We start from the raw sequence: 25117 nt of genomic DNA, 5'->3' as shown, positions 1-25117 counted from the left end.
AGAAGAGCTAAGTATCCTAAATATATATGCACCCAACACAGGAGCACAGAGATTCATAAAACAAGTTTTTAGAGACCTACAAAGAGACATAGTGTTGAGAAAAAGGCTGAGGCAGGGCTTGCATGTCTGATATAATGTCCAGGGCTCAGGACATAAAACCCCTTGTGACCTCTGGAATGAGTCTAGACTTGCTGACTCCTTGTTTCTAGCTTAAACTAGAAGAACATGCTCCCCATTATCTCAAGTAGCAGAATATGTTCCATATGCTTCAAAGGAAATGCTAAACCATCACAGCTGTAGATCACACGCTTGCCCTTTTGACCCCCACATTCTCACTACCTATTTCTTTGTTTGATCACCAATAAAAAGTGTGGACTTCCAGAACTCAGGGCCTTCGCAGCCTGCATACTCGCATTGGCCCCCTGGACCCACTTTCTCTCTCAAACTGTCACTTCAAATTCCTTTGACTCCACCAGACTTTATCACCCTCACGACCTGGGGTTGAGTCTGATCACCCCAACACTTAGACTCCCACATAATAATAGTGGAAGACTTTAATACCCCACTGTCAATATTAGACAGATCAACAAAACAAAATTAACAAGATATCCAGGACTTGAAAGCTTCTCTGGACCAAGCAGATCTAATATACGTCTACAGAACTCTCCACCCCAAATCAACAGAATATACATTCTTCTCAGCACCACATCCCACATATTCTAAAATTTACCAAATAATTGGAAGTAAAACACTCCTAAGCAAATACAAAAGAACGGAAATAATAACAAGCACTCTCTCAGACCACAGTGCAATCAAATTACAACTCAGGATTAAGAAACTCACTCAAAACCTCACAACTACATAGAAACTGAACAACCTGCTCTTGAATGACTACTGGGTAAATAATGAAATGCAGGCAGAAATAAAGATGTTCTTTGAAACCAATGAGAACAAAGACAAAACATACTAGAATCTCTGGGACACATTTAAAGCAATGTATAGAGGGAAATTTATAGCAGTAGATGCCAACAAGAGAAAGCAAGAAAGATCTAAAATTGATACCCTAACATCACCTTTAAAAGAACTAGAGGAGCAGGAGAAAACAAATTCAAAAGCTAGCATAAGGCAAAAAAAAAACTAAGACTAGAGCAGAACTGAAGGAGATAGAAACACAGATAACTCTTCAAAAAAAATCAATGAATCCAGGAGCTGGATTTTTTAAAAGATCAGCAAAATAGATAAACTGCTAGCCAGACTAATATAGAAGAAAAGAGACAAGAATCAAATAGATGCAATAAAAAATGATCAAGAGAATATCACCACCGATCTCACAGAAATACAAACTACCATTAGAAAATACGATAAACACCTATAGAAAAATAAACCAGAAAAACAGAATAAATGGATAAGTTCCTGGACACATACACCCTCCCAATACTAAACCGGGAAGAAGTTGAATCCCTGAATAGACCAATAACAAGTTCTGAAATTGAAGCAGTAATTAATAGCCTACCAACCAAAAAAAGTCCAGGACCAGACAGATTCACAGCCAAATTCTACCAGAGTCACAAAGAGAAGCTTGTACCATTCCTTCGGAAACTATTCCAAACAACAGAAAAAGAGGGACTCCTCCCTAACTCATTTTATAAGGCCAGGGTCATCCTAATACCAAAACCTGGCAGAGACAAAACAAATAAAGAAAATTTCAGGCCAGTATCCCTGATGAACATTGATGTGAAAATCAATAAAATACTGGAAACCAAATCCAGCAGCACATCAAAAAGCTTATCCACCACAATCAAGTTGGTTTCATCCTGGGGATGCAAGGCTGTTTCAAAATATGCAAATCAATAAACATAATCTATCACATAAACAGAACCAATGACAAAAAACGCAAGATTATATCAATAGATGAGGAAAGGCCTTTGTCAAAACTCAATAGTCATGCTGAAAATTCTCAATAAACTAGGTATTTATTGAATGTATCTCAAAATAGTAAGAGCTATTTGTGACAAACCCACAGCCAATATCATACTGAATGGGCAAAAACTGGAAGCATTCCCTTTGAAAACCGGCACAAGACACGGACGCCCTCTCTCACCACCCCTATTCAACCTAGTATTAGAAGTTCTGGCTAGGACAATCAGGCAAGAGAAAGAAATAAAGGGTATTCAATTAGGAAAAGAGGAAGTCAAATTATCTCTGTTTGCAGATGACATGGTTATATATTTAGAAACCCCATTGTCTCAACCTAAAATCTCCTTAAGCTGTTAAGCAACTTCAGTGAAGTCTCAGGATATAAAATCAATATGCAAAAATTACAAGCATTCCTGTACACCAATAACAGACAAACAGTGAGCCAAATCATGAGTGAACTCCCATTCACAATTGCTATGAAGAGAATAAAATACCTAGGAACACAACTTAAAAGGGATGTGGAGCCAAATCATGAATGAACTCCCATTCACAATTGCTTCAAAGAGAATAAAATAACTAGGAATCCAACTTACAAGGGATGTGAAAGACCTCTTCAAGGAGAACTACAAACCACTGCTCAGTGAAATAAAAGAGGACACAAACACATGGAAGAAGATACCATGCTCATGGATAGGAAGAATTAATATTGTGAAAATGGCCACACTGCCCAAGGTAATTTGTAGATTCAATGCCATCCTCATTAAGCTACCAATGACTTTCTTCACAGAATTGGGAAAAACCTGCTTTAAAATTCATATGGAACCAAAAAAGAGCCTACATTGCCAAGACAATCCTAAGCCAAAAGAGCTGGAGACATCATGCTACCTGACTTCAAACTATACTACAAGGCTACAGTAACCAAAACAGCATGGTACTGGTACCAAAACAGAGATATAGACCAATGGAACAGAACAGAGCCCTCAGAAATAATACTATACATCTACAGCCATCTGATCTTTGACAAACCTGAGAAAAACAAGAAATGGGGAAAGGATTCCCTATTTAATAAATGGTGCTGGGTAAATTGGCTAATCATAAGTAGAAAGCGAAAACTGGATCCTTTCCTTACTCCTTATATGAAAGTTAATTCAAGATGGATTAGAGACTTAAATGTTAGACCTAAAACCATAAAAACCCTAGAAGAAAACCTAGGTAATATCATTCAGGACATAGGCATGGGCAAGGACTTCATTTCTAAAACACCAAAAGCAACGGCAACAAAAGCCAAAATTGACAGATGGGATCTAATTAAACTAAAGAGCTTCTGCACAGCAAAAGAAACTACCATCAGAGTGAACAGACAACCTACAGAATGGGAGAAAATGTTTGCAATCTACTCATCTGACAAAGGGCTAATATCCAGAACCTACAAAGAACGCAAACAAATTTACAAGAAAAAAAACAACCCCAACAGAAGTGCGCAAAGGATATGAACAGATACTTCTCAAAAGAAGACATTTATGCAGCCAACAGACACGTGAAAAAATGCTCATCATCACTGGTCATTAGAGAAACGCAAAGCAAAACCACAATGAGATACCAAGATGCCGTTTCATGCTAGTTAGAAGGGTGATCATTAAAAAGTCAGGAAGCAACAGATGCTGAAGAGGATGTGGAGAAATGGAAATGTTGGTACACTGTTGGTAGGAGTGTAAATTAGTTCAACTATTGTGGAAGACAGGGTGGAAATTTCTGAAGGATCTAGAACTAGAAATACCATACAACCCAGCAATCCCATTACTGGGTATATACCCAAAAGCTTATAAATCATTGTACTATAAAGACACATGCATTCGTATGTTTACTGTGGCATTGTTCACAATAGCAAGGACTTGGAACCAACCCAAATGCCCATCAATGATAGACTAGATGAAGGAAATGTGTCACATATACACTATAGAATACTATGCAGTCATAAAAAAGGATGAGTTCATGTTCTTTGTAGGTACATGGATGAAGCTGGAAACCATCATTCTCAGCAAACTAATGCAAAAACAGAAAACCATGCACCGTATGTTTCACACGAAAGTGGGAGTTGAACAATGAGAACACATGGACACAGGATGGGGAGCATCACACACTGGGGCCTGTTGGGGTGTCAGGGGCTAGGGTAGGGATAGCATTAGGAGAAATACCTAATGTAGATGACAGGTTGATGGGTGTAGCAAACCCCTATGGCATGTGTATACTACTGTAATGGACCTGCATTTTCTGCACATGTACTCCAGAACTTAAAGTATAATAAAAAAAAATTTAAAACAACAACAACAAAAACCCCTCAGAGACTACTATGCACATTTCTATGCACACAAGGTAGAAAATCTGGAAAAAAATATAGGTCAGTTCTGAGAGACATAACCTCACAAATTGAACCAGAAAGAAAATGAATACCTGGAGACCAATAATGACTTCCAATATGGGATAAGTAATAAAAAGTCTGTAAATCAGAAAGTCCATGACTAGATGGATTCACAGCCAAATTCTACCAATGTATAAAGAAGAATGGTTACTATTCCTTCTGAAACTGCTCCAAAAATTTGAAGAGAAGGGACTCCTTCCTAACTCATTCTAGGAGGCTAGCATCATCCTGACACTGAAACCTGGTAGAGACGCAACAAAAACAGAAAACTTCATGACAATATCCTTGGTAAACACAGATGCAAAAATCCACATCAAAATACTAGCAAACTGAATCCAGCAGCACGTCTAAAGCTAATCCATCATTATCAATCAGGATTCATCCCTGAGATGCAAGGTTGGTTCAACATATGCAAATCAATAAATGTGATTTGTCATATAAACAGAACTAAAAACAAAAATACATGATCATCTCATCAGATACAGAAAAAAGCATTCAATAAAATTCAGTATCCCTTCATGTTAAAAATACTATGTATTGAAGGAATATATTAAAAAAATAAGAGCCATCAAAAATTAAAATAAAAGCCCACAGCCAACATCATAATGAAAGGGCAAGAGTTGGAAGCTTTTGGGAACTGGAACAAGAAAAGGATACCCTCTTTCACCACTCCTATTCAACATGGTACTACAAGTATTAGCCAGAGTAATCAGGCAAAAGAAAGAAATAAAAGGCATAGGAATTGAAAGAGAGGAAGTCAAACTATCCCTTTTTACAGAGAATATGATTTTATTCTTAGAAAACCCCATCGTCTCTTCCCCAAAACTCTTTGATCTGATAAACAACTTCAGCAAAGTTTCAGGATATGAAACAAATGTAGCAAAATCAGTAGCATTTCTATACAATAACAACATCCAAGCTGAGAGCCAAATCACGAATGCAATCCCATTTACAACAGCCACCAAAAGAAAAAAAATACCCAGAAATACAGCTAACTAGGGAAGTGAAAGACTTTCACAGTGAGAGATAAAATACTGCTCTAAGAAATCAAAGACAATATAAACAAATGGAAAAACATTCCATGCTCATAAATAGAAAGAATTGATATTTTAAAATAGTCATACTGCCCAAAGCAATCTAAAGATTCAACTATCTAATTACCAATGGCATTCTTTACAAAACTAGAGGAAAAAACTATTTGAAAAGCCATATGAAATAAAAAAGAGCCTGCATAGCCCAGGCAATCCTAAGCAAAAAGAACAAAGGTGGAGGCATCACATTACCCAACTTAAACTACACTACAGGGATACAGCAACCAAAACAGCATGGTTCTGGTACAAAAACAGACACATAGACCAAGGAACAGAATAGAGATCCCAGAAATAATGCTGCATAGCTAAAACCATCTGACCTTGAACAAAGTCTACAAAAACAAGCTATGGAGAAAGGACTCCCTATTCAACAAATGGTTCTGGGATAACTAGCTAGCCATATGCTAAAAACTAAATATAGACACCATATACAAAAATCAACTCAAGATGATTTAAAGACTTAAATGTTAAACCTAAACGATATAACTGTAGAAAATAACCTAGGAAATACCATTCTGGACATAGGACTTGGCAAAGATTTCATGACAAAGATGCTAAAAACAATTGCAACAAAAACAAAAATTGACAAATTGGACCTAATTATACTGAAAAGCTTCTGCACAGTGAAAGAAACTATCAACAAAGTTAAACAACCAACCAAAAATAGTAGAAAATATTTGCATACTATGCATCTAGCAAATGTCTAATATCCAGAATCTGTAAGGAACTTAAACAAATTAATAAGCAAAAACAAGCAACTCCATTATTTAGTGGGCAAAGAACACAGACACTTTTCAAAAGAAGACATACATGTGGCCAAAAAACATACGAAAAACTGCTCAAAATTACTAATAATTAGAGAAATGCAAATCAACCTCACAATGAGATACCAACTCACGCCAGTCATAATGGCTATTATTAAAAAGTCAAAAAATGACAGATGCTGGCAAGGTTGCAGAGAAAAGGTAACGCTTGTACACTGTTGGTAAATGTAAATTAGTTCAGTCACTGTGGAAAGCAGTGTGGCGATTTCTCAAATATCTCAAAATGGTAATTCTGCTGTTCAACCCAGCAATCCTATTATTCGGTACATACTCAAAGGAAAATAAATCATTCTACCATAAAAACACAGATATATTCATTGTGGCACTGTTCTCAAAAGGAAAGACATGGAATAAATCTAAATGTCCATCAATGGTAGAATATATAAAGAACCTTACACAGCCATAAAGAATGAGTTTATGTCCTTTGCAGCAACACAGATGGAGATGGAGGCCATTATACTAAGTGAACCAACACAAGAACAGAAAACCAAATACCACCTGTTCTCACTTGTAAGTGGGAACTAAACATTTAGCTCATATGGACACAGATAAGAGAACAACAGAAACTAGGGCCCACTTGAGGTGTACGATAAGAGAAGGGTGAGGATCAAAAAACTACCTATCAGGTGCTATGCGTATTACCTGGGTAATGAAATAATCTCTACACTAAACTCCAGTGACACACAATTAACCTATGAGACAAACTTGCACATGTACCCCGAACCTAAGATAAAAGTTAACAAGTAAGTATATAAATAAATAAAATGGAATAAAGTAAAAACACAAGAGAACTCCAGATACTTATCTGAAATTGCTCCATTTTTGCATATTGTGTAGACCACATTAATGCTGCTAGAATGTTGATTTCCCTTCTGGTTGCTATTTTTGTGAACCTTACATCATTGAACATTGCAGGTGTTGCAATAAAATTCCTATTTTTCAGGTCTTTTTCCAACTGATATATTGCTTTGTTATTGATGTTAATATATTCATGCATATTCATAATCTAGTCTCTTTAAATATTTATGTAATATTTTGCTCTCATGCATTAAAGTGTAAGAACAACGTAAGCAAATTTAACTGAAATAAATACCACTATAAAAGGTCAGCGAAACCAGATAAAAAGAATGCAGCAGAGACAGAAATAATGTTTTATATAAATTTCTATGCACACCATTTTGGCCGTCGTTTCACTTGGTTTATCCCACTGTGACCCTGAAAATTAAATGTTGGATGTGAATCTACTATTCACTCAGTTATTATTGGTTCCTACTTAACCTCTTACCACACTGTGATTCTAGTGCTTAAGATGCATGTATTTCATACATGATGTTGCAACCCGAGTTGATTTTTTTAGGAAAAAACACAATTATTCATAATGTGAAGAGAACGACTAACTATGATAGATTTGAGAAAGAATGTCAATATTAAGTGTGGCACCAACATGCTATTACTCCCATATTTGATTATACATGTTTTATGCTTTTGTTGGTGACTAAATGTAATGGTTACAAGAAACACTATTACCGTAGACTCTAAGTACAATTTTGCATTCTTTCAAATATACTACATCAAACTTCAAGAAACCTCTGGCTAGTTTTTGTCCTATCAATAACAAATTAAATTGGTCACTTGGATTATTTTGGCATTGAACTTTTCTTCTGCATAAAGTTGTAATTGAACTAATAATCTTTACTTTTTTTCTGGCTTCATTATTCTGTGATTATCAGTTTTAGCCCATTTCTCATAATTTAATAAAATATGCTTTGAACTATTGAGTAAATGACAAACATTTCCTTCTGGATTAGAATATAAGTAATATCCCATTGGGAAACAATGCATAAATATTTATAACATCTAATGAAATTTCAATCTTGCCTCTTTAACCTTGTTTTAAAAACTCCCAATCCAATGTTTTACAACTAATAGATTTCTCAACAAGTGCTTGATACCAGTAAACCTTTTCACTGTTTATTATTGTTAGTCTTTGATACAAGTGTACCAATGAACCTTTTCATTTATCTCATGTAACAGTCCGTAAATGTAGTCATACTCACTAATATTAAGTCATAGAATAGACATCATCTCATATTTAGTCTATAAAGTGAAGAATTCTGGCATAGACTGTCATCTTTTCAATTCCACAATTATACTGATTTCAACCCCAGTGTCATTCTATACACATAAGCCTCATACAAATTGTTCACATGAATTTTTTTAACCAGTTGGCATGAGATTCCAAGATGTACAAACCTAAGTACAAATTTTACTCTGTGACTTAACAGTTGTATCTACGTGGGAAGATTATTTCAATCTCTGAGACGCCTGTGTCTCTCTTGTAAAATGGCACAACTCACACGTATTGCCATCTCTTTTCTTCCTTCATTTATAAGTCTTTGTCATGAAATATGGTATTTCCACTACAGGGAAAAAATGTGCTTGATGTAATTTTTACCTGATTTTTAATGTGCTCTTTTTAATAAGCACAACAGACATTTGACCAAGTCAATTGCTACTTCTTGTTAAGAAACTTAATGTTTATTACTAAATGACTGTTTCTTTTTTTTTTTTTTTTTGAGACGGTGTCTCGCTCTGGCGCCCAGGCTGGAGTGCAGTGGCCAGATCTCAGCTCACTGCAAGCTCCGCCTCCCAGGTTTACGCCATTCTCCTGTCTCAGCCTCCCGAGTAGCTGGGACTACAGGCGCCCGCCACCTCGCCTGGCTAGTTTTTTGTATTTTTTAGTAGAGACGGGGTTTCACCGTGTTAGCCAGGATGGTCTCGGTATTCTGACCTCGTGATCCGCCCGTCTTGGCCTCCCAAAGTGCTGGGATTACAGGCTTGAGCCACCGCGCCCAGCGGTATAAATGACTGTTTCTATACTGTCCCTCCAAATACGGTTTTATGTAATAAAATTAATCCCCAGACACTTTCTCATCTGTAATAATTATACTTTCACAGTTGTTTTTAATGTTCTTGAATTACACACATTCATCAATGAATAAAGAGAAAACCCTGAGACAGGATCTAATTGCAATATATCTATCCTGTAAAGTTCCTCATTAGGTATAAATAAAGTGTCATCACTCATATCATGGGCAACGGTATTAAATTAGAAGAGTGGCTCCCTCCTCGCTGAAGAAAATGAAAATAGAGAAAATAATAAATTAATTTATAATGGTCAAGAAATATTTAAGCGGGTTCTCCTCTCTACTTTTTTGGGTAGATCTAGCCTCCTGACATTTTCTTTAAGGCAGGAAATTGTGATTAAGGAAAGAAGCTGAAAGGGAAGTTTGTATTCTCATTCTCACACTGTGAAAAGATTTTACTCTGCTGGTTTTTAGCAAGTTAGATCTCTGTCCAACCAGTTTAAATAAGTTTATATGTATTTAAATATACTATTTAAAAAGCATAGTAAGGTCAGTAGGGCATTAGCAACCTTTCTGTTATAGTTTTTCTCATAAGTGAGAGCAGATCCAGCCCTACGCTCAAATTGGCTGCATACTGATGTTTAGTACTTCTTTCTTTCCCATGACTCGTTCTAGATTTCGACTGTCCTTTTTGATCCGATATTGACATATAACAAGTTTTAATGAAAATTAGAAGCATGTAAACATCTTACATAGAGCCTGACACATACTAAAAGTTAAATATGCTGGTTATATATATAATACTGGAGATCATCAGGCTTTAGTGCTTATACTATTGTCCATTAAATAGCATCAGGCATTTACTATGTTTTGTCTTTAATCATTTCAGTCTTTTATAAATATCAGCCATAAGACCATCTCGATAATAAATACTGCAAACAATAATTAGAAAATATAAAAGATAGTGCATACTACCCCAGTTTGAATGATAAAGCAATAAAATAGTAAGCACAATAATTACATGTACAGTGAAAATATAGATAATTGGAATATGTAATGTGAGATCTTATATCATTTCTTAGTTATAATATGGATTCCCCCACTTATTTTCTTTCTCAGTGCTTTTGTTTTAATAAGGTAACCCTACCCCCAATATTTATAATCTCTAGGAACCAGGATCAAAACCTAACCTGTATTTTTCCACACAACATAGCTGACAGAATGGCAACATAGTGTCTTACTAACAGAAACAATTTCCTTGACGTTCTACTAAAGGTTTCTCAAATTTTAATTAAAGAGATGACTCTGTGTTCTCAAATGGTAAAATTTACCAATTAAAATTCTAATCAAAACTGTTAGGGAACATTTCTGAGGCATACCTGGGCCTAATTTCTTGCCTTCAGTGATCCCAGAGTTTACCAGGGAAAAAAAAGTTGTGTACAGAAATAAGGGTAAGAAAGTGTTAAAGGTGATGTGATGGACAAGCTGCAAGTTAGATACCAGACCACAAAGAAGTACTGATCACTTCTTACCTATAGGAGAGAAATCGGCAATACTTCATAGTGAGAGCATCGCTTGCCCTGCCACGATGAGGAGTTCAGGGTATGTCAGCAGACAAAGGGCATGGTGTTGCAATGGAATGCTGCCAATTACTAGGGCAAGAGAAGGTAATAGGAGCTTTTAATAACAATGAAAAAGATTTTGCACTTTTTGCCATGAGCAGATGGAATCTTGGAATGTCTCATGCTTGGGAAGGACATGGTCAGATTTGTTTTAAGAAAGACTGTGCAGAGGAGTGTGGCAAAGGGATCCAGAAGATGCAAGGTATTATTTAGAAAAGGTAGTTGATGGAAGATTTAACAGCATGTGTTTGATAATTTTTTGACTTGATGCCCTTGATTTTCAAAGGCTGGAGAATGTATACAGCGTAGGTCAATGGAAAATGTATAAAATACAATATGATGTTGGTGGTAAGCTATTATGATCTATAATATTTTATACTGATGATAAATAATTACTGTATATATAAAATATTTTTTCTAGGAAAAATGAAATGATTATGGATCATCACTGTTAGTTCAACGATGAATTTAGCAAAGTGAAGTGAACTTTAGAAATTAGTCAGATCTCTGGAAAATTATAGTAAAAGCTATAATGAGGGCCATGGGGCATTGAAAGCTTTTGAACTATTTGATAAACCGTGAAATATTAAATTATGCTTAACATATTTCAGCATTACATGTATTCACATAAACTCCAAAATGTGTCTTTAAAATGGATAATTTCCTGTTAACCAAACTATTTTAACTGGACCACAATTCTTAATCAGATAAAATACAGTTATAATGTGCAGTATATAATGACCTATACTTTATGTTAATGTTTTTCATCATATTAATTTCATGAAAAACCATGTATATTTTAAAATAAATTTTTTCTATTCTGTTCTCTGGGCCAGAAATATAGTACATCATATTATAATATTTGATCTAAATAATTAAACATTCAATATTAGAGTAGCCAATAAAACAGAAAATTATAATTTTCAAAATGAAAATGTAATGAAATTACTTAAAATATAAAAATTTTTAATTAGGTTTAAATAATGCTTTATGCTAGGATATTTTAACTTAGTGACAACCATTGTCTTTGAGAAAACATGGAATACAGCAAAAGTTTAGTTATCAGAAGAGCCAACAACCAGGAAAATCCCCATGAATACGCTTCCCAGAGGTCTCCAGGTAGCCCTTTCCTCTTCTATTACGATACTATTACGTTTGGTTTGCTTATGAAGTGAGGTACACTGTGACAGTGAAAAATTCATTATTTCCTGAAGATTTCCTAATAATAATTCATTGCAGTTATATGTTGTCACTATTTTTCCTTTTAGAATATGGACCTACTTATAGCATACTGAGAACTGGTTAATAATGACTTTGGAAATTAAATCCAAATAGATTGCAACAAGTGTACTTTTCATAAGGATTACCTTCCACTTAATAAATGGTATCATACACAAATGCTTCACTGTTGCTACTTTAATTGAAAAGGATCCCTTTTAGTAATCCTCTGGACTCTAGAGAAATTATACACACACAAATTGGAAGAGCTGAGAAATCTTATTTAACTAAGCTGTCAACAGCAATATCTCAGATCTGCTTAAATTTACTGGGGGAAGATCTATTTGAAATGCAAAAAATAAACACTGAACCACTTGTAATGTTACAGTCAATGCACAAGAATATATTACAAGACTAAGGGGAGCTGGAAGTAGCTCTCATAAATGAGACTACCTTTTGACCCATAAATTTTACTAATATGTTTATATCAAAAAATTAGGCACAAAGATATCTTATACAAATTTTAATTGTATCATTTTTGTAAGGTAATATTTGGAACTAAGGGAGTGGGTTAAATAAATACATGTTTCAACTAGACTCTTCAGCAATTTGAAAGAGTAAAGTGAACCTATTTTTGCTGATATGGAAAGATTTTCAAGATATAGTGAAATAAACAAAAACATGATATGGTTCAACTTATGTGTTATTTTTAAACGTGTGTGTGTGTGTTTAGTATTTGTGTGTGCATCTGTGTGTGTATGTGCACACAAATGCACAGAAAAGGTCCTAAAAAACAAATTGTAGCAGTAAAGGTAATCAGTAGTAGGAATTACAGTGATGGGAGTAGAGGAGAATATTCAACTGCTTCTATTTTTTCTACATTCTTGCATTGCTTTTGTAATTAAAAATAAAAGTAAAATTATTCTTATTTTATATCCCCACTTCTTATGAATAGGACTTGGACACTTACTTTGTTACCATAGTATTTTTAAAAATTTTGGTGTTAGCAAGAACATGAAATTTCAGGACGGATGACATAAATACATCATCATAACTGCAGGATGTATCTACAGTATTACAAGTATTATAATGTATCATTGTATATTCACTAATATTGAACCATTTATCAGATTAAAAACATATATGTATGTATATATCAAGAGCCGTAAGCATTAAGATTGAGTTGATGATTAATTATTTTCATTATTTGAAGAGAGACAACATAGCATGATGTCCAACACCACAGTCTGGGGAGTCAGATACACCTCGTCCCAATAGTTATGAAATCCTGGAAGAGTTCATTAAACATCCCCTAAAGCCTCATTTTTTCCTTGATAAGTAAATAGATATGATAATATCTAGTAATTGGAGTCCTAGGAGGATTAAAATAGATAATGCATGTAGAGAGTCCCACAGCCTATCATAAAATGAGTTCCCTTAGAATTTAGAATTTTAGTGTTTCTTCATAGTTCTTATTAATAGCCTATTCTTCTTATCTTTATCAGTTATAAATATTTGAAACAACATATAAAAATATTGTTTTATGGGTTTTTCAACAATGGATAAATTTTTAAAACTGTTTAATTCTCTCATGACATCTTTAGTTATTGAATATAGAAATTTAAGTATTTTAGTATGAGACAGCTAGGGGATAGTCATAGAGAAATATATCTTATGTCATTCTTTCATTTTAGTTGATTATCTACATAATGCCATGAATCAATGATGTTTCGATTACACAAGGGAAATAATGCAAAATAGATTATAAGATTGAACATAGGAAAATTGATTTTCACTGTTGAAATTATTAATTTCTTTCTAGAAAGAGTTTTTCATTGCAGATTTTTATTGTGCTCTCAAACCAGGACTTCTTTCCTAATCGATAAAGTAATTTATACCATGGGGGAAATTAAAAAAAAAAAAAAAGATATACTGAAATGTTGGTATAAAAATTATGTTTAGGGACCTGGTAATAAATCTAGGTTATGTCTATTTTAAAATTCAGTTATTTCTTTATAAAAATCACTTGATAATTTACTTTAAGGAATCTGTGACCAACAGGAAAAGACAACATTTGAATTCCGGTTTCATCTTAAGTAAGCCAAATGAATCAAGATTGTCATACAGTTGTTAATATAACAAGGTTTAATCCTAAACTTGAGTCTGAAAATAGAAAAAAAAAAAAACTAGTTCGAGTATTTGAAATGTTTAAGATTTGATAACTCAAAAAACGGGAATTGACACTTTAAAATGCATTTTTTAAATGTTAATTATACCATTACTATAAATGTCCTTAGAACACAGATGCTTATTCTTCACATTTGACCATTTGACTATGGAAATTACTCCTTCAATCTCATTGGGAGTAGGCTGTAGGATAGTTAATGACATTTTTCTTCTTTTATCTGAATTATCGCCAATGACATCTTTCTTCTTAAACCTGAATTACCAACTTGAGTCAATCTGAAATTACTTGTCATTCATGTACTATGATGTACAATTCTGTGGCCTGATTTGTCAATTCAGATGTTAGAGTGCAGCTTTAAGAGTCTTTATATAAATGAAAATTATATCTTCTATAAAATCAATATAAGAGCAGTAATTTTACAGAGTACAAAGGGAAAGAAGTAAAACCCTGTTAGGCTTGGAAGACCATTTTTAACTTTAGATCTAGTCCCTTCTAGAATTTTTGCTCTGTATTTTTTGCATAATTTTGATAATATATACAGAATTTTAGGGCTTTTTCAAATACATTTTTCTAAATATAAGCTATATATGTATTTTTTGAATAGAAAAAATTAATTGAGAAAAGACAAAAGGAAGTGTCAAAAGTAAAACCATTATTCTATTCTGTATCCCTGTTTAACATTATTTACCCATATACAGAGTAGAATGATGATTACCTGAAGCTGGAAAGAAGGGATGGTTAATGGGTACATAAACATTTTAAAAATTAGAAAATATAGAAAGATATAAAGAAAAAAGTAACAAACATCCCGAATTGTACAAAATGCATACTATCACTATTGATATGTCATTGTAGTTCTTTAGTCTTCCTCTGTATACATCTTTTCATAGTTAAAGTTTTACATATTAAACATATAAGAACATTTAGAGGTCTTAGATGCAAGATAATACGTGGAGTTTTTTTGATACATATGATACTTGTTCATTCAGGAAGAATTTTAAAGATAAATAAAAAAATCTTTTCTCAAGTTTCTCAACATGGAATTGACCTTTAAATTGCCCAGCTCAGCTCTAACTTTCTAAATGGGATAAACAAGAACAAACACTTTGTAATTATTCTTATAAACTACAAACTATGCAAATATTATAGTCATTTTCAGTAAGTTCATGAATGGAAAAAAAGCTAGTTACTGCTTCAAAGTGGCTACAAACAACAATATTATGTGTTCTATTTGAAGCTTGGATGCAGTTTTTTATTATACATATATAATAATAAATATTTGTATAATATAAACATATACAATTGCATAAGTATTTATATAATATATATAATATATTTTGTGATTCTACAAAATTTAAAGTTACAAAACAGGAACCAAGCTTAATATAAAGTCTTAAATAGTACTTAATATAAAAATCTAGCTTCACTGCTTAGCTTTAAAAGCAACGTGAGGATACCTAAATCCTACTGGTTTCTTGAATTTGGAATCAAAATTAAGTAAGAAAAAACTGCAGTCACTTTTCACCATAGTCTCTCCATTCTTGGTTCTTAATTCATCTCTAAAATGACTTGGTGGAAATTTTAATTATTTTCTAAAGAGGAAGATCAATCAAGACTTTATTTCTGAAGACCTTACCTATCAGAAAAAAAATTTACTTTGCCTCCGCAAAATAAAGAGAACTTTTGTGAATTACAATTATGGAACAATAACATAACATTTCCCTTCAAAAATTTCAAGGTATTTTCTTATTATCTTCTCATTTAATAAAATTATTACAGAATATAAATCTGAAACCAGGCTGTTCATTTTGTTTATCATGAGCTCTATAATGCATTAATTTATACGATTTCCACTTAGATGGTGGTGAGATTTTAAGAAAACAGGAAATATCAACAACTTTATAATATAGAAATGTTACACTCCTTAAGTCACTTTTTTTTTTTTTTTTTTTTTTTTTGCCAAACTCTTACCTTGGGGTCTTTCCCACTCTTGTCTTACTCCCTGTCTGCTTTCATCTCTTCTATGTAATATTCTCTGAAAACAGCTAAGTCCCCAGTAGAAAAGTACCTTATTTCCCTATTTTATGTTTCTATTATAACCTGTGCGTTTTTGTAACATCATGTCTCTAACAATTTGTGGATCTACTTTTGGGCACATTTACCTTCCTTTTGCCTTGCACTAGACATTAGTGCAAGAACAGAGACTTATTTTATTTTAGAGACAGGGTCTCAGTCTGTCACTCAGGCTGAAGTACATGGCACAATCATGGCTCAACCTTGAACTCTTGTGCTCAAGTGATCCTCTATCTTAGCCTGTCAAGTATCTGGGACTACAGGTGTGCACCACTATGAGCAGCAATTATTTTTTATCATTTTTCATAGAGATAAGTTCTCACTATGTTGCCCAGGCTGGTGTCAAGCTCCTGGCCTCAAGTCATCCTCCCACCTCAGCCTCCCAAAACACTGAAATTACAGACGGTGAGCCACCAGGACCAGAAAGAACATGGACTTTAAATTAATATTTACTTTTCTTTTTAGCACAATGCCATGTGCGTAGTAGGGCTTCAGTAAGTGCAGAAAGAATTAAGGCAATACTTAATGTCTTGGGCAATACAGACTGAGTAGCCATTTAAAATGTTTTTAAAAATTCTTCATAACAGCTATAAGGAAAGTATTAAAAGCATTTCTAGCCACATGTGTTTATACTGCACTTCCTCTGTAATATTTTTCTGTTCTAGTTAAGCTGCATATTAAATTGCAGTCATTGTGCATAGCACAAGTATCTGGTACCTAGTATAAGCTCATTAAATGTTTGAGTGAAATAATAAATGAATGGTAATGATTTATCAGTAACAAAATTCTTATTATTTTTAGAATTTAATAATAAGCTTAGGAAAAACAACACTTAAACAGGAAAATAATTTGTAATCTGAGCATATTACTTAAATGTAAAAGTATATTAATGCATGCATTAAATCTACCCAAATTTGTTATTTGGTACTACCGAATTCAAATAAGTTTACCTGATCTATTATTATATGAAAATGTACAATGAAAATGTGGGACAATATTATTGAGACAATATATTATTGACTTTTATACTATACTAGTGGTTGTACATAAATGCTTATACCATCCTTTAAGGAAAGATAATAATCTTAAGTATCATGTCTTAACATTAATGGTGGAAACATGATTGCTAGTGTTCTTGAATATTATTTGCTTAACCAATTTTTAACTTGACTTTGAAGCACCTAATTGTTATCTCTCTGATAAACTCTGTGTAGACTAAGATGTGTAAAACATCAGAGATTTATTTACAAAGACCTGTGTTGAAACCGAATTGCCATTTATCACACATAGGTATGACAGCATACTTACTATGTATTATACTGGGGCACACCACTAAAACTATCTTAGTTCAGTTTGTATTTGTAGTGTAAGAATATTCATGAATATATTTTTACCTACCTCATGAGTTTTATGGAGGATTTAACAAAGCATGTTTTATAGCCCTTTGAAAGACTTAAGTTATTTTCATCATCATTGTCACTCTTCTCTTCCCCACCACAAATCAAAACAGTGTTCACAGTCATAACTTTTCTCAGAATGAGTTAATTCCTGTTCTCTTGCTGATGTAGTTAGTTCAATGTTTGCTACTACTGATTCTATTCTAACCAGGCCTTTTTTTAGCTCACAGGGAAAAAAAAAAAAAAAAAGGAAATATTTAAGAGAATGATAGTGTAAAAGAGAAGTTGGTAAATAAGTTACAACATAACTTGTCTCAATTAACTTTATTATTGGAAGAGCTTACTGTCTCTTCTCAACTCTCATCTCAACTTTTATTATTTCTGTAATCAGTGGCAGGAAATCTCGATCCTGTCAATGCCACACGTTTTCTATTTATGTTGAAGCTTAAACTGAAACTTAATATAAATCTTGCTGGACATCATTGTGGGATACTCTAGCCTCTCTCTCTCTCTCTCTCTCTCTCTCTCTCTCTCTCTCTCTCTCTGTCTCTCTCCCCTTATATATATATGTTTTCTATTTCATTACCACCTATACTATAGATGAACATACAACTTGGGACTGTAAAAACAATACGAAACAGTGAAACAATTACATGTGCTCCTATCAATATCTGAGATTTTTGTACACAATGTAATTATAACTATGTTTCGGAAAAAACTTTTCATTTTTCTGGCTTTCTGAAGATTTTGCTATGTCAGCAACATTCTTTCTGTTTGTCAGAAAGTACTGAATACTGCCCTGAGGGCATACGCAGCCTTCCACAAAGCAAAGTCGAAAAACAAATTGGGCAAGCATTTAAAAAAGCAAGCAAAGCAAGTCCGATACATACAGTGGACCATGTCAGACAGATGAAGAGTTGACTGCAACACTTATGTTTTCCCTGACTTGAGGTTAAGTGTTGAATACCAGCCCTTATGATTTGGGGAATGTAATTTACTGTTGCATTCTGTTGATTTTAAAATAAATGATTAAATAAAATACTACAGTTTAGTGCCTTGGGGTAGATTAACGTTGCCACTTTCATTTAGATGGGTAGAATTTTGTTTTTCTTCTTTCCCACTTTTACATAGGGCCACAGAACAGTTTGCACTGAGGAAGTGCAACCTTGAAGAGCTGAAGGAAAAGAATTGAGCTCATTGATGTTTGGTGGTTTGTTGCATGTAGTCCAAGTAACACTCCAGAAACCTGAGGAATTTGTGATTACATGCACAGTCATATGCATTCTAAGCAAAGCACTCTACAGTGTAATAATTCACTTGTCATTGCATATCAGAATCAATTCCTTAATAAGTGAGCATTTTTCTTGAGTTGATGAAAACTAACAAGTTCCCACACATTATCTTCCCAAGAAGAAATGTAATAACATTTGTATAACTAATACTTTATCTGCCTTCATGAACAATGATTAGAGGTAAATAATAGACATTCATTGTGTCCCAATGACAAATAGAATAGTTAAAAATATTATTTCTCTACATATATATATATATATATTTATGAGGCAGTGAAGACAAGTAGATGGCCCAGCAGATTCCAAAAATATCTGTCCCTAAATTGTGAGACTCCTCAAACTTTGTATCATATATGAATTTTGATATTAGACAGATTAGATTACATGTCTGAGTTTCCCCCAGTACTCAGTTTTGCTGTTAATCTTCTAACTGTACACAGTGTCAATATTTTTTTCTGCTACATTTTTAATATCTTACAATATTTTTATTTATAGCAGTTAAAAGATGTTTATATTTATTATGTAATTTAACAAGCGACATTATCCTCACTTCTCACTTAAATAAGTTATAAACAAATAAAGAGAAATGTATGGTACCTTCTTAGTAGACAAAGTTAAGTTTGATATGCTCATTTGTGATTTTTCAATTAAAGAGTCCCAAAATAACTTTACAGATCTGGGTCATATCAGGGAAAGACTTAAGCAAGTTTTCAAGGGGTGCTGTGCTATAAATAATAAATACAAATCTTCATGGCTGATAGTTTGTCATATAGCTCCACGTTCAAGATTCCTGCAATGTAAATACACACACACACACACACACTCAAACCAGAGTGGTAGCTGTAATCTTTTTAAACACTCCTCTATGTACTCAAGTGATATAATAAAAGTTTTTTTTTAAGTATTTTCAAATTTAAGAAGATCAGAATCCAAGGGGAAATAAGACATACAGATGACAATTCTAAGAAGTAGAAAGTATTAAGGAAACTAAGAGATGTACAGATAAAATGGTATGAGTTCAAAAAAATGAACAACAACTTCTGACTGAAAATAGGCTTCAGAGGCATCTTCAGTAATAAGGTAACATTTTGCTGACTTAAATATTAACTTTTAAAATGAGAGAATTGATAAAAGAAGAGAGCAAATCCCTGGATATTAAAATGAGAGACAAATGTGGAGAACATTAGTGTTCTTAAGCTAATGCACAGAAATGTAGCACACCTAAGGTGGAAAGAAATTGTGTAGAAAAACCTGTCTGCATACCAAAAAAAAAAAAAAAATGTACACGTAGGCCTTTGAGAATGAATATACACTGTGTTGCACCAATAACATCCTTCTCAGCTTTACGTGCTTCTAAGTAGTTGAATCCCTAAATTTTTCTAATTAGGAGTGGGGAATCTAGAACTAACATACAGATTGGCTTTTTACTTCTGTGTTAAGTGTCTCCTTACCTTGAATACAGGACTGCTACCACTCAATTCTGAATTGCAAAGGTTAGTCCAACAGAACTTTCCTAGATATCTGCTGCATTTTCCCAGGAGACACATTCAGGCACAGGCACAGGGATGATAACATTGGTATCAGGAAAATGCACAGCTTCCTTGGAACTATCCTGTCTGCACAAAATATTAGTTTCCACAGCTTGGGTCTGGCTTTAACCAGGGCTTCTGCCAAACAAGTCCAAGTCCTGGCAAGGTCATTCTATCTTCCTCTGGTTCCATATAGGTACTTGAAAATCTTCTGGCTCTGAAATTTCACTGGGATAGGTCATTTCAACCCTGTGACAAAACTTGATGACACAGGAACATCGCATTTGTCTTTTAGAGTAGTGTCCTAATAAACTACATTAGTGTTTCCTTCTAGAAAAAGAATTGGCCCAGTTGAGTACATTTAGTTGATATGTGATGACAATTCATCAAAGATTTGGGGCTCCATTCCCTAAAAAGGGTAATTACTTTTAAGTTATGCTTGATTTCTTTTTTTCCTGTTGATCCTACAAGCAAATCTCAATCCTTGCCTATTCTATGTGAGCCCACCTGGAAATTATGAATAATTCCACTGGCGTTCAATGTGAAATAATAGTAGGTTAGGTGCTGTGCATGAGAAAGGAATGTAGCCCATTTATTTGGAATTGTATACTTACTACCACTCACCTACCAGCTTCAAGTGTCCAAAACACAGGGATGTTCAATTGTGCAGAACCTCAAAGAAATAAAAGTAATTGATCAATAGCCCTTGAAAGTGCTTACTTGCTTTGCATTTACAAAATATGTGAGATTATATACAAGAAAGGCACTAAATGAAAGCACTTTAAGGTCATTAAAAATCAGAGGGAACTGTTGGAGTTGACAGCTCAGATCCTGAGTCACCATCTTGAAACTCTCTATATGAAGCTGCTAAGGATTTTTATTTCTTCCTCCATTTATAGCAGCAATTGCTAAAACTCCTGTCTCAAGCAATCCAAGACTTACTGTGGTGGCAACTGTGCAATGTGCTTCTTCCAGCCAGGTGGATTTGGGCAAAGGTTATACTTAATCTGGATAAATTTCAGTGTCCTGACACAAAGGATGCCAGACCTCTGCCTTCCATACAGTCAAGATGGGAGATGCTCGCTCACAGTGCATTCATACCTGGTCCTCCAGTTCCTCCTCAAAGCCCAGCTGATTGGCATGACCACAGCACAAACAGCTTGTTGGGAGGCAGCAAAGGGAGACAGTGCTAGAAGTACTCCAGTTTCCAGGACACTGGGCCCCAGTTCCTTTTTTTTATTTCCCAGAAGAAAAAAAAAATTGCACACCACCCGCACGCACACACACACGTTGGTGCAAAAGTAATTGCGCTTTTTTCACAATTACTTTTGCACCAGCCTTACTATTATTTAATATAACTACTCTTATTATTACAAAACAGAATAAACTTTGTTTATTTCACATCAGAAGTGAAAAAAACAGAAGTAGGACACAGAGGCCGGGTGTGGTGGCTCACACCTGTACTCCCAGCACTTCAGGAAGCTGAGGCTGATCACTGGCGCTCAGAAGTTCAAGACCAGCCTGGACAACATGGCAAAACCCCGCCTCTCCAAAAAAAAGAAAAAGAAAAAGAAAGTGAAAAATAAAGAAAAATTAGCTTGGCATGGTGGCACATGCCAGTAGTCCCAGCTACTCAGGAGGCTGAAGTGGGAGGATCATTTGAACCCTCCAACCTGGCGAGAGATCCTGTCTCAAAATAAATAATAATGATGATGATGATGATAATAATAATAATAATAAATTGTTCAAGCCCTCCACGTTCCCAAGTACTCCTTAGTGCTCCTCATTGTCATTTTTTTCATAAAATGCAGAATACAAATACAAGCTCAGCAAATTCCAGGCCCTGAAAAATTAATACATACTTTCGAAGGGGCATTAGGTTTCTTCCCCCAGTTCTTGCCAAGAGCAGGGCGAAAGCAGACCGACTTCTGCACAATTTTCAGAGCATAAATTATGAGGTCCGGGGAAACCCTGACCTGAAAGGACCTCCCCCTGGAGCTCCGAACAGGGCTGGCTGAGGTGCACGCTAACACATGATGTTGCCATAACTGTTTCTTACTGAGTTAACTGAGATCATTTGCAGGCAGCCTTCTTGATTCACATCGCAGCACAGCAAGGCAGGATTGTTACGTTTCTCCCATTAATATCGTCAAGCAGGCATCTGCTTAAAGCTTGTAGGCTGGGAGTGCATCAAGATCTCTTCTCAAGGGCGGATCATCCCTCTTCTGGTTTAGGGATGGAACGTCCAAAACTAGTTTCCCACTTCCGGTTTAGGGGTTGATGCTTCAAAATTGTAATGAACAGGTAGGGAAAACCATCAATAATGTAATGCTGTTGCCAAAGTTAAAGGAAGTATTAACGGGAACTTTGATTATGGCAGTGATAACTAAATAGGAAACATTGTAGCAGGTGAGATATTGAGGACGAGAGGACTTGGCATGTCTCTAATTATGAGAGAATAAAAGGTATAAAATTAGCCCTGAGAAAACTGAGCCTACCAAAAATAAGAATCTGGAAGGAGAAGCTGGCAGGAAAGGAAAATTACAGTTTTAGATGCATTGTGTTTTATTGGTCAGCAGAAAAAATAGGTAAAGAGAATAGTCATTCAAAAGCTGATACTGGGATTCAGGAAGGAGTCCTAGCTGAAGCTCTAAATATGGCTGTAGGAGAAGTTCTGTAATACCAAAAATATTGCAACGAAGAAAAAGAAGAAAAGCTTGGATAGAATGATGGAAAATGATAATATTTATGGGAGTAGGAGAGAAAAGAGTTTACTAAGAAAGTATTTTTTTGTTTGTTTTTTAACCAAGATTCTGTGGACCGTCATGACACTAGAAAAGCCGTATATTCTTTTTGTTAGTAGTTTGTAAACAGTAGGTAAAATTCAGGTAGGACTGGTACTAAATGGTGCAGAAGAATAGTACATGCTCACAGATTTATAAGTGAATATAGCTCTATTTATATATGTATAATTGTGCATTTATATGTATAGGAATATATGCCACATTATGTATAATTTCAAAATTAAGTGTAAATGCATGAATATATAATATGTATTTTTATGTTAGTATATTTATCCATATATCCACATATAATAGTCTTTTATGAGGGGAACTACAGAGCAAAATGATTTATTTCTATTTTAAAAATGAATTACTTGGTACAGTATCACTTCAAAATAATTTTAATGTTTATATTTTGAAATATTACTTTGATGTAAATGAACATTCATCACTCATCTGTATCTTTTTACTTTTTTTTTCCGGAAGAGACAAGGTCTTAATTCTTCATTACCCAGGTGTGCAGTAGTGTGATAATAGTTCTTTGCAGCCTTGTTTGCCTGGGTTCAAGCAATCCTCCCACCTCAGTCTTTCAGTCTTCCAAGTAGCTAGTACCACAGGCATGTGCCACCAAGCCTGGCTATTTTTTTTTTAATTTTTGTGGAGATGATGCCTCACTATGTTGCCTAAGCTGGTTGCAAACACCTGTCCTGAAGCAATCCTCCCAACTCAGCCCTCCCAAAGTGCTGGGATTATTAGCATGAGCCACTGCAGCAGGCCCACTACCCAGGTTTTTTTGTTTTTGTTTTTGTTGTTGTTGTTGTTGTTGTTTGAGATGGAGTTTCTCTCTTATTGCCCAGGCTGCAGTGCAATGGTGTGATCTCAGCTCACTGTCACCTCCGCCTCCCGGGTTCAAGCGATTCTCCTGCCTCAGCCCCCACCCGAGTAGCTGGGATTACAGGTGCCCGCCACCATTCCTGGCTAATTTTTTTTTTTTTTTTTTTTTTTTTTTTTTTGGTATTTTTAGTAGAGATGGGGTTTTTCCATGTTGGCCAGGCTGGTCTCAAGCTCTTGACCACAGGTGATCCACATGCCTCAGCCTCCCAAATTGCTAGGATTACAGGCTTGAGTATTGCTCCTGGCCTCACCCAGTTCTCTGAAAACGCATGTAATTCAAACAAAAACTGATTAAGTCTTATTGAAGTAGGCATGCCAATGCTGCATATATTTGGTACAGAGAAGTAAGGATATTGTTACAGCCTTGCTTCCATAACTGTGTCCTGTAATCAATAGCCTTGGATCAGAAAGTTGTGATGAAGCTGTTTTTGAAAACGCAACATAATTAGTAAACAAAATACCCTCATGATTTCCCATTGGGTGTGAAAGAAATAAAAGGTATTGTGGGATATGCTGTTAGCACACAAATGTCTATGACATTCAGGATATATAAAGATGATGTATCATCCTGAGAAACAGTTCACTCAAATCAAGATAATATGAGTTACCACTTTTCAAATGAACCTAATCTGTAACAATCAACTCATGGCCTTAAAAGAAAAACATACTTGTCCTTTGTAATATAATTCCAAAACAAAACAAAAAAATTCTAGCAGATAAAATGTTATTTGAACATGGAACCAAAATCTACTGCTCAAGTAAGTCATCTTCATTTGCATGAATGATATTTTCAGGCAGTAGCTTGTGACATGGAAGTTTATATTATCAGGGTATGCTCACCTGGTTACAAATTTGAGACCAAAATTTTACTTTCTTTTAACACTTGGAGCTAGTAAAGAATCTTGAGTTTGTGTCTGCCACGTTCAATGTAGTGTTTATTCCTAGTAATCAGTATTATTCACAAATTATATTAACATACATTTTTTACACTGGTACCCTAAGT

At 34.5% G+C, this 25117-nt stretch overlaps 1 protein-coding gene across 3 annotated transcripts in view; it reads left to right on the top strand.

The window, feature by feature from the left end:
• MGAT4C (MGAT4 family member C) overlaps positions 1-25117 on the top strand; it is a 283286-nt gene that overhangs the window by 223353 nt on the left and 34816 nt on the right. Inside the window, exon 1 of one of the 3 annotated variants that reach the window (XM_008004184.3) lies at positions 10817-10942. The exons of the other annotated variants lie outside the window; for them this stretch is intronic. Coding sequence (XP_008002375.1) covers positions 10862-10942 — 81 coding nt within the window. The 5' untranslated portion in view covers positions 10817-10861. Of the gene's footprint in view, positions 1-10816; positions 10943-25117 lie in introns of those variants that run through there. 3 annotated transcript variants of the gene reach the window in all.

Source organism: Chlorocebus sabaeus, chromosome 11 (genome assembly GCF_047675955.1).
Source record: "Chlorocebus sabaeus isolate Y175 chromosome 11, mChlSab1.0.hap1, whole genome shotgun sequence".
Taxonomy (NCBI): domain Eukaryota; kingdom Metazoa; phylum Chordata; class Mammalia; order Primates; family Cercopithecidae; genus Chlorocebus; species Chlorocebus sabaeus.
This window is presented reverse-complemented; position numbering and strand designations above follow the sequence as displayed.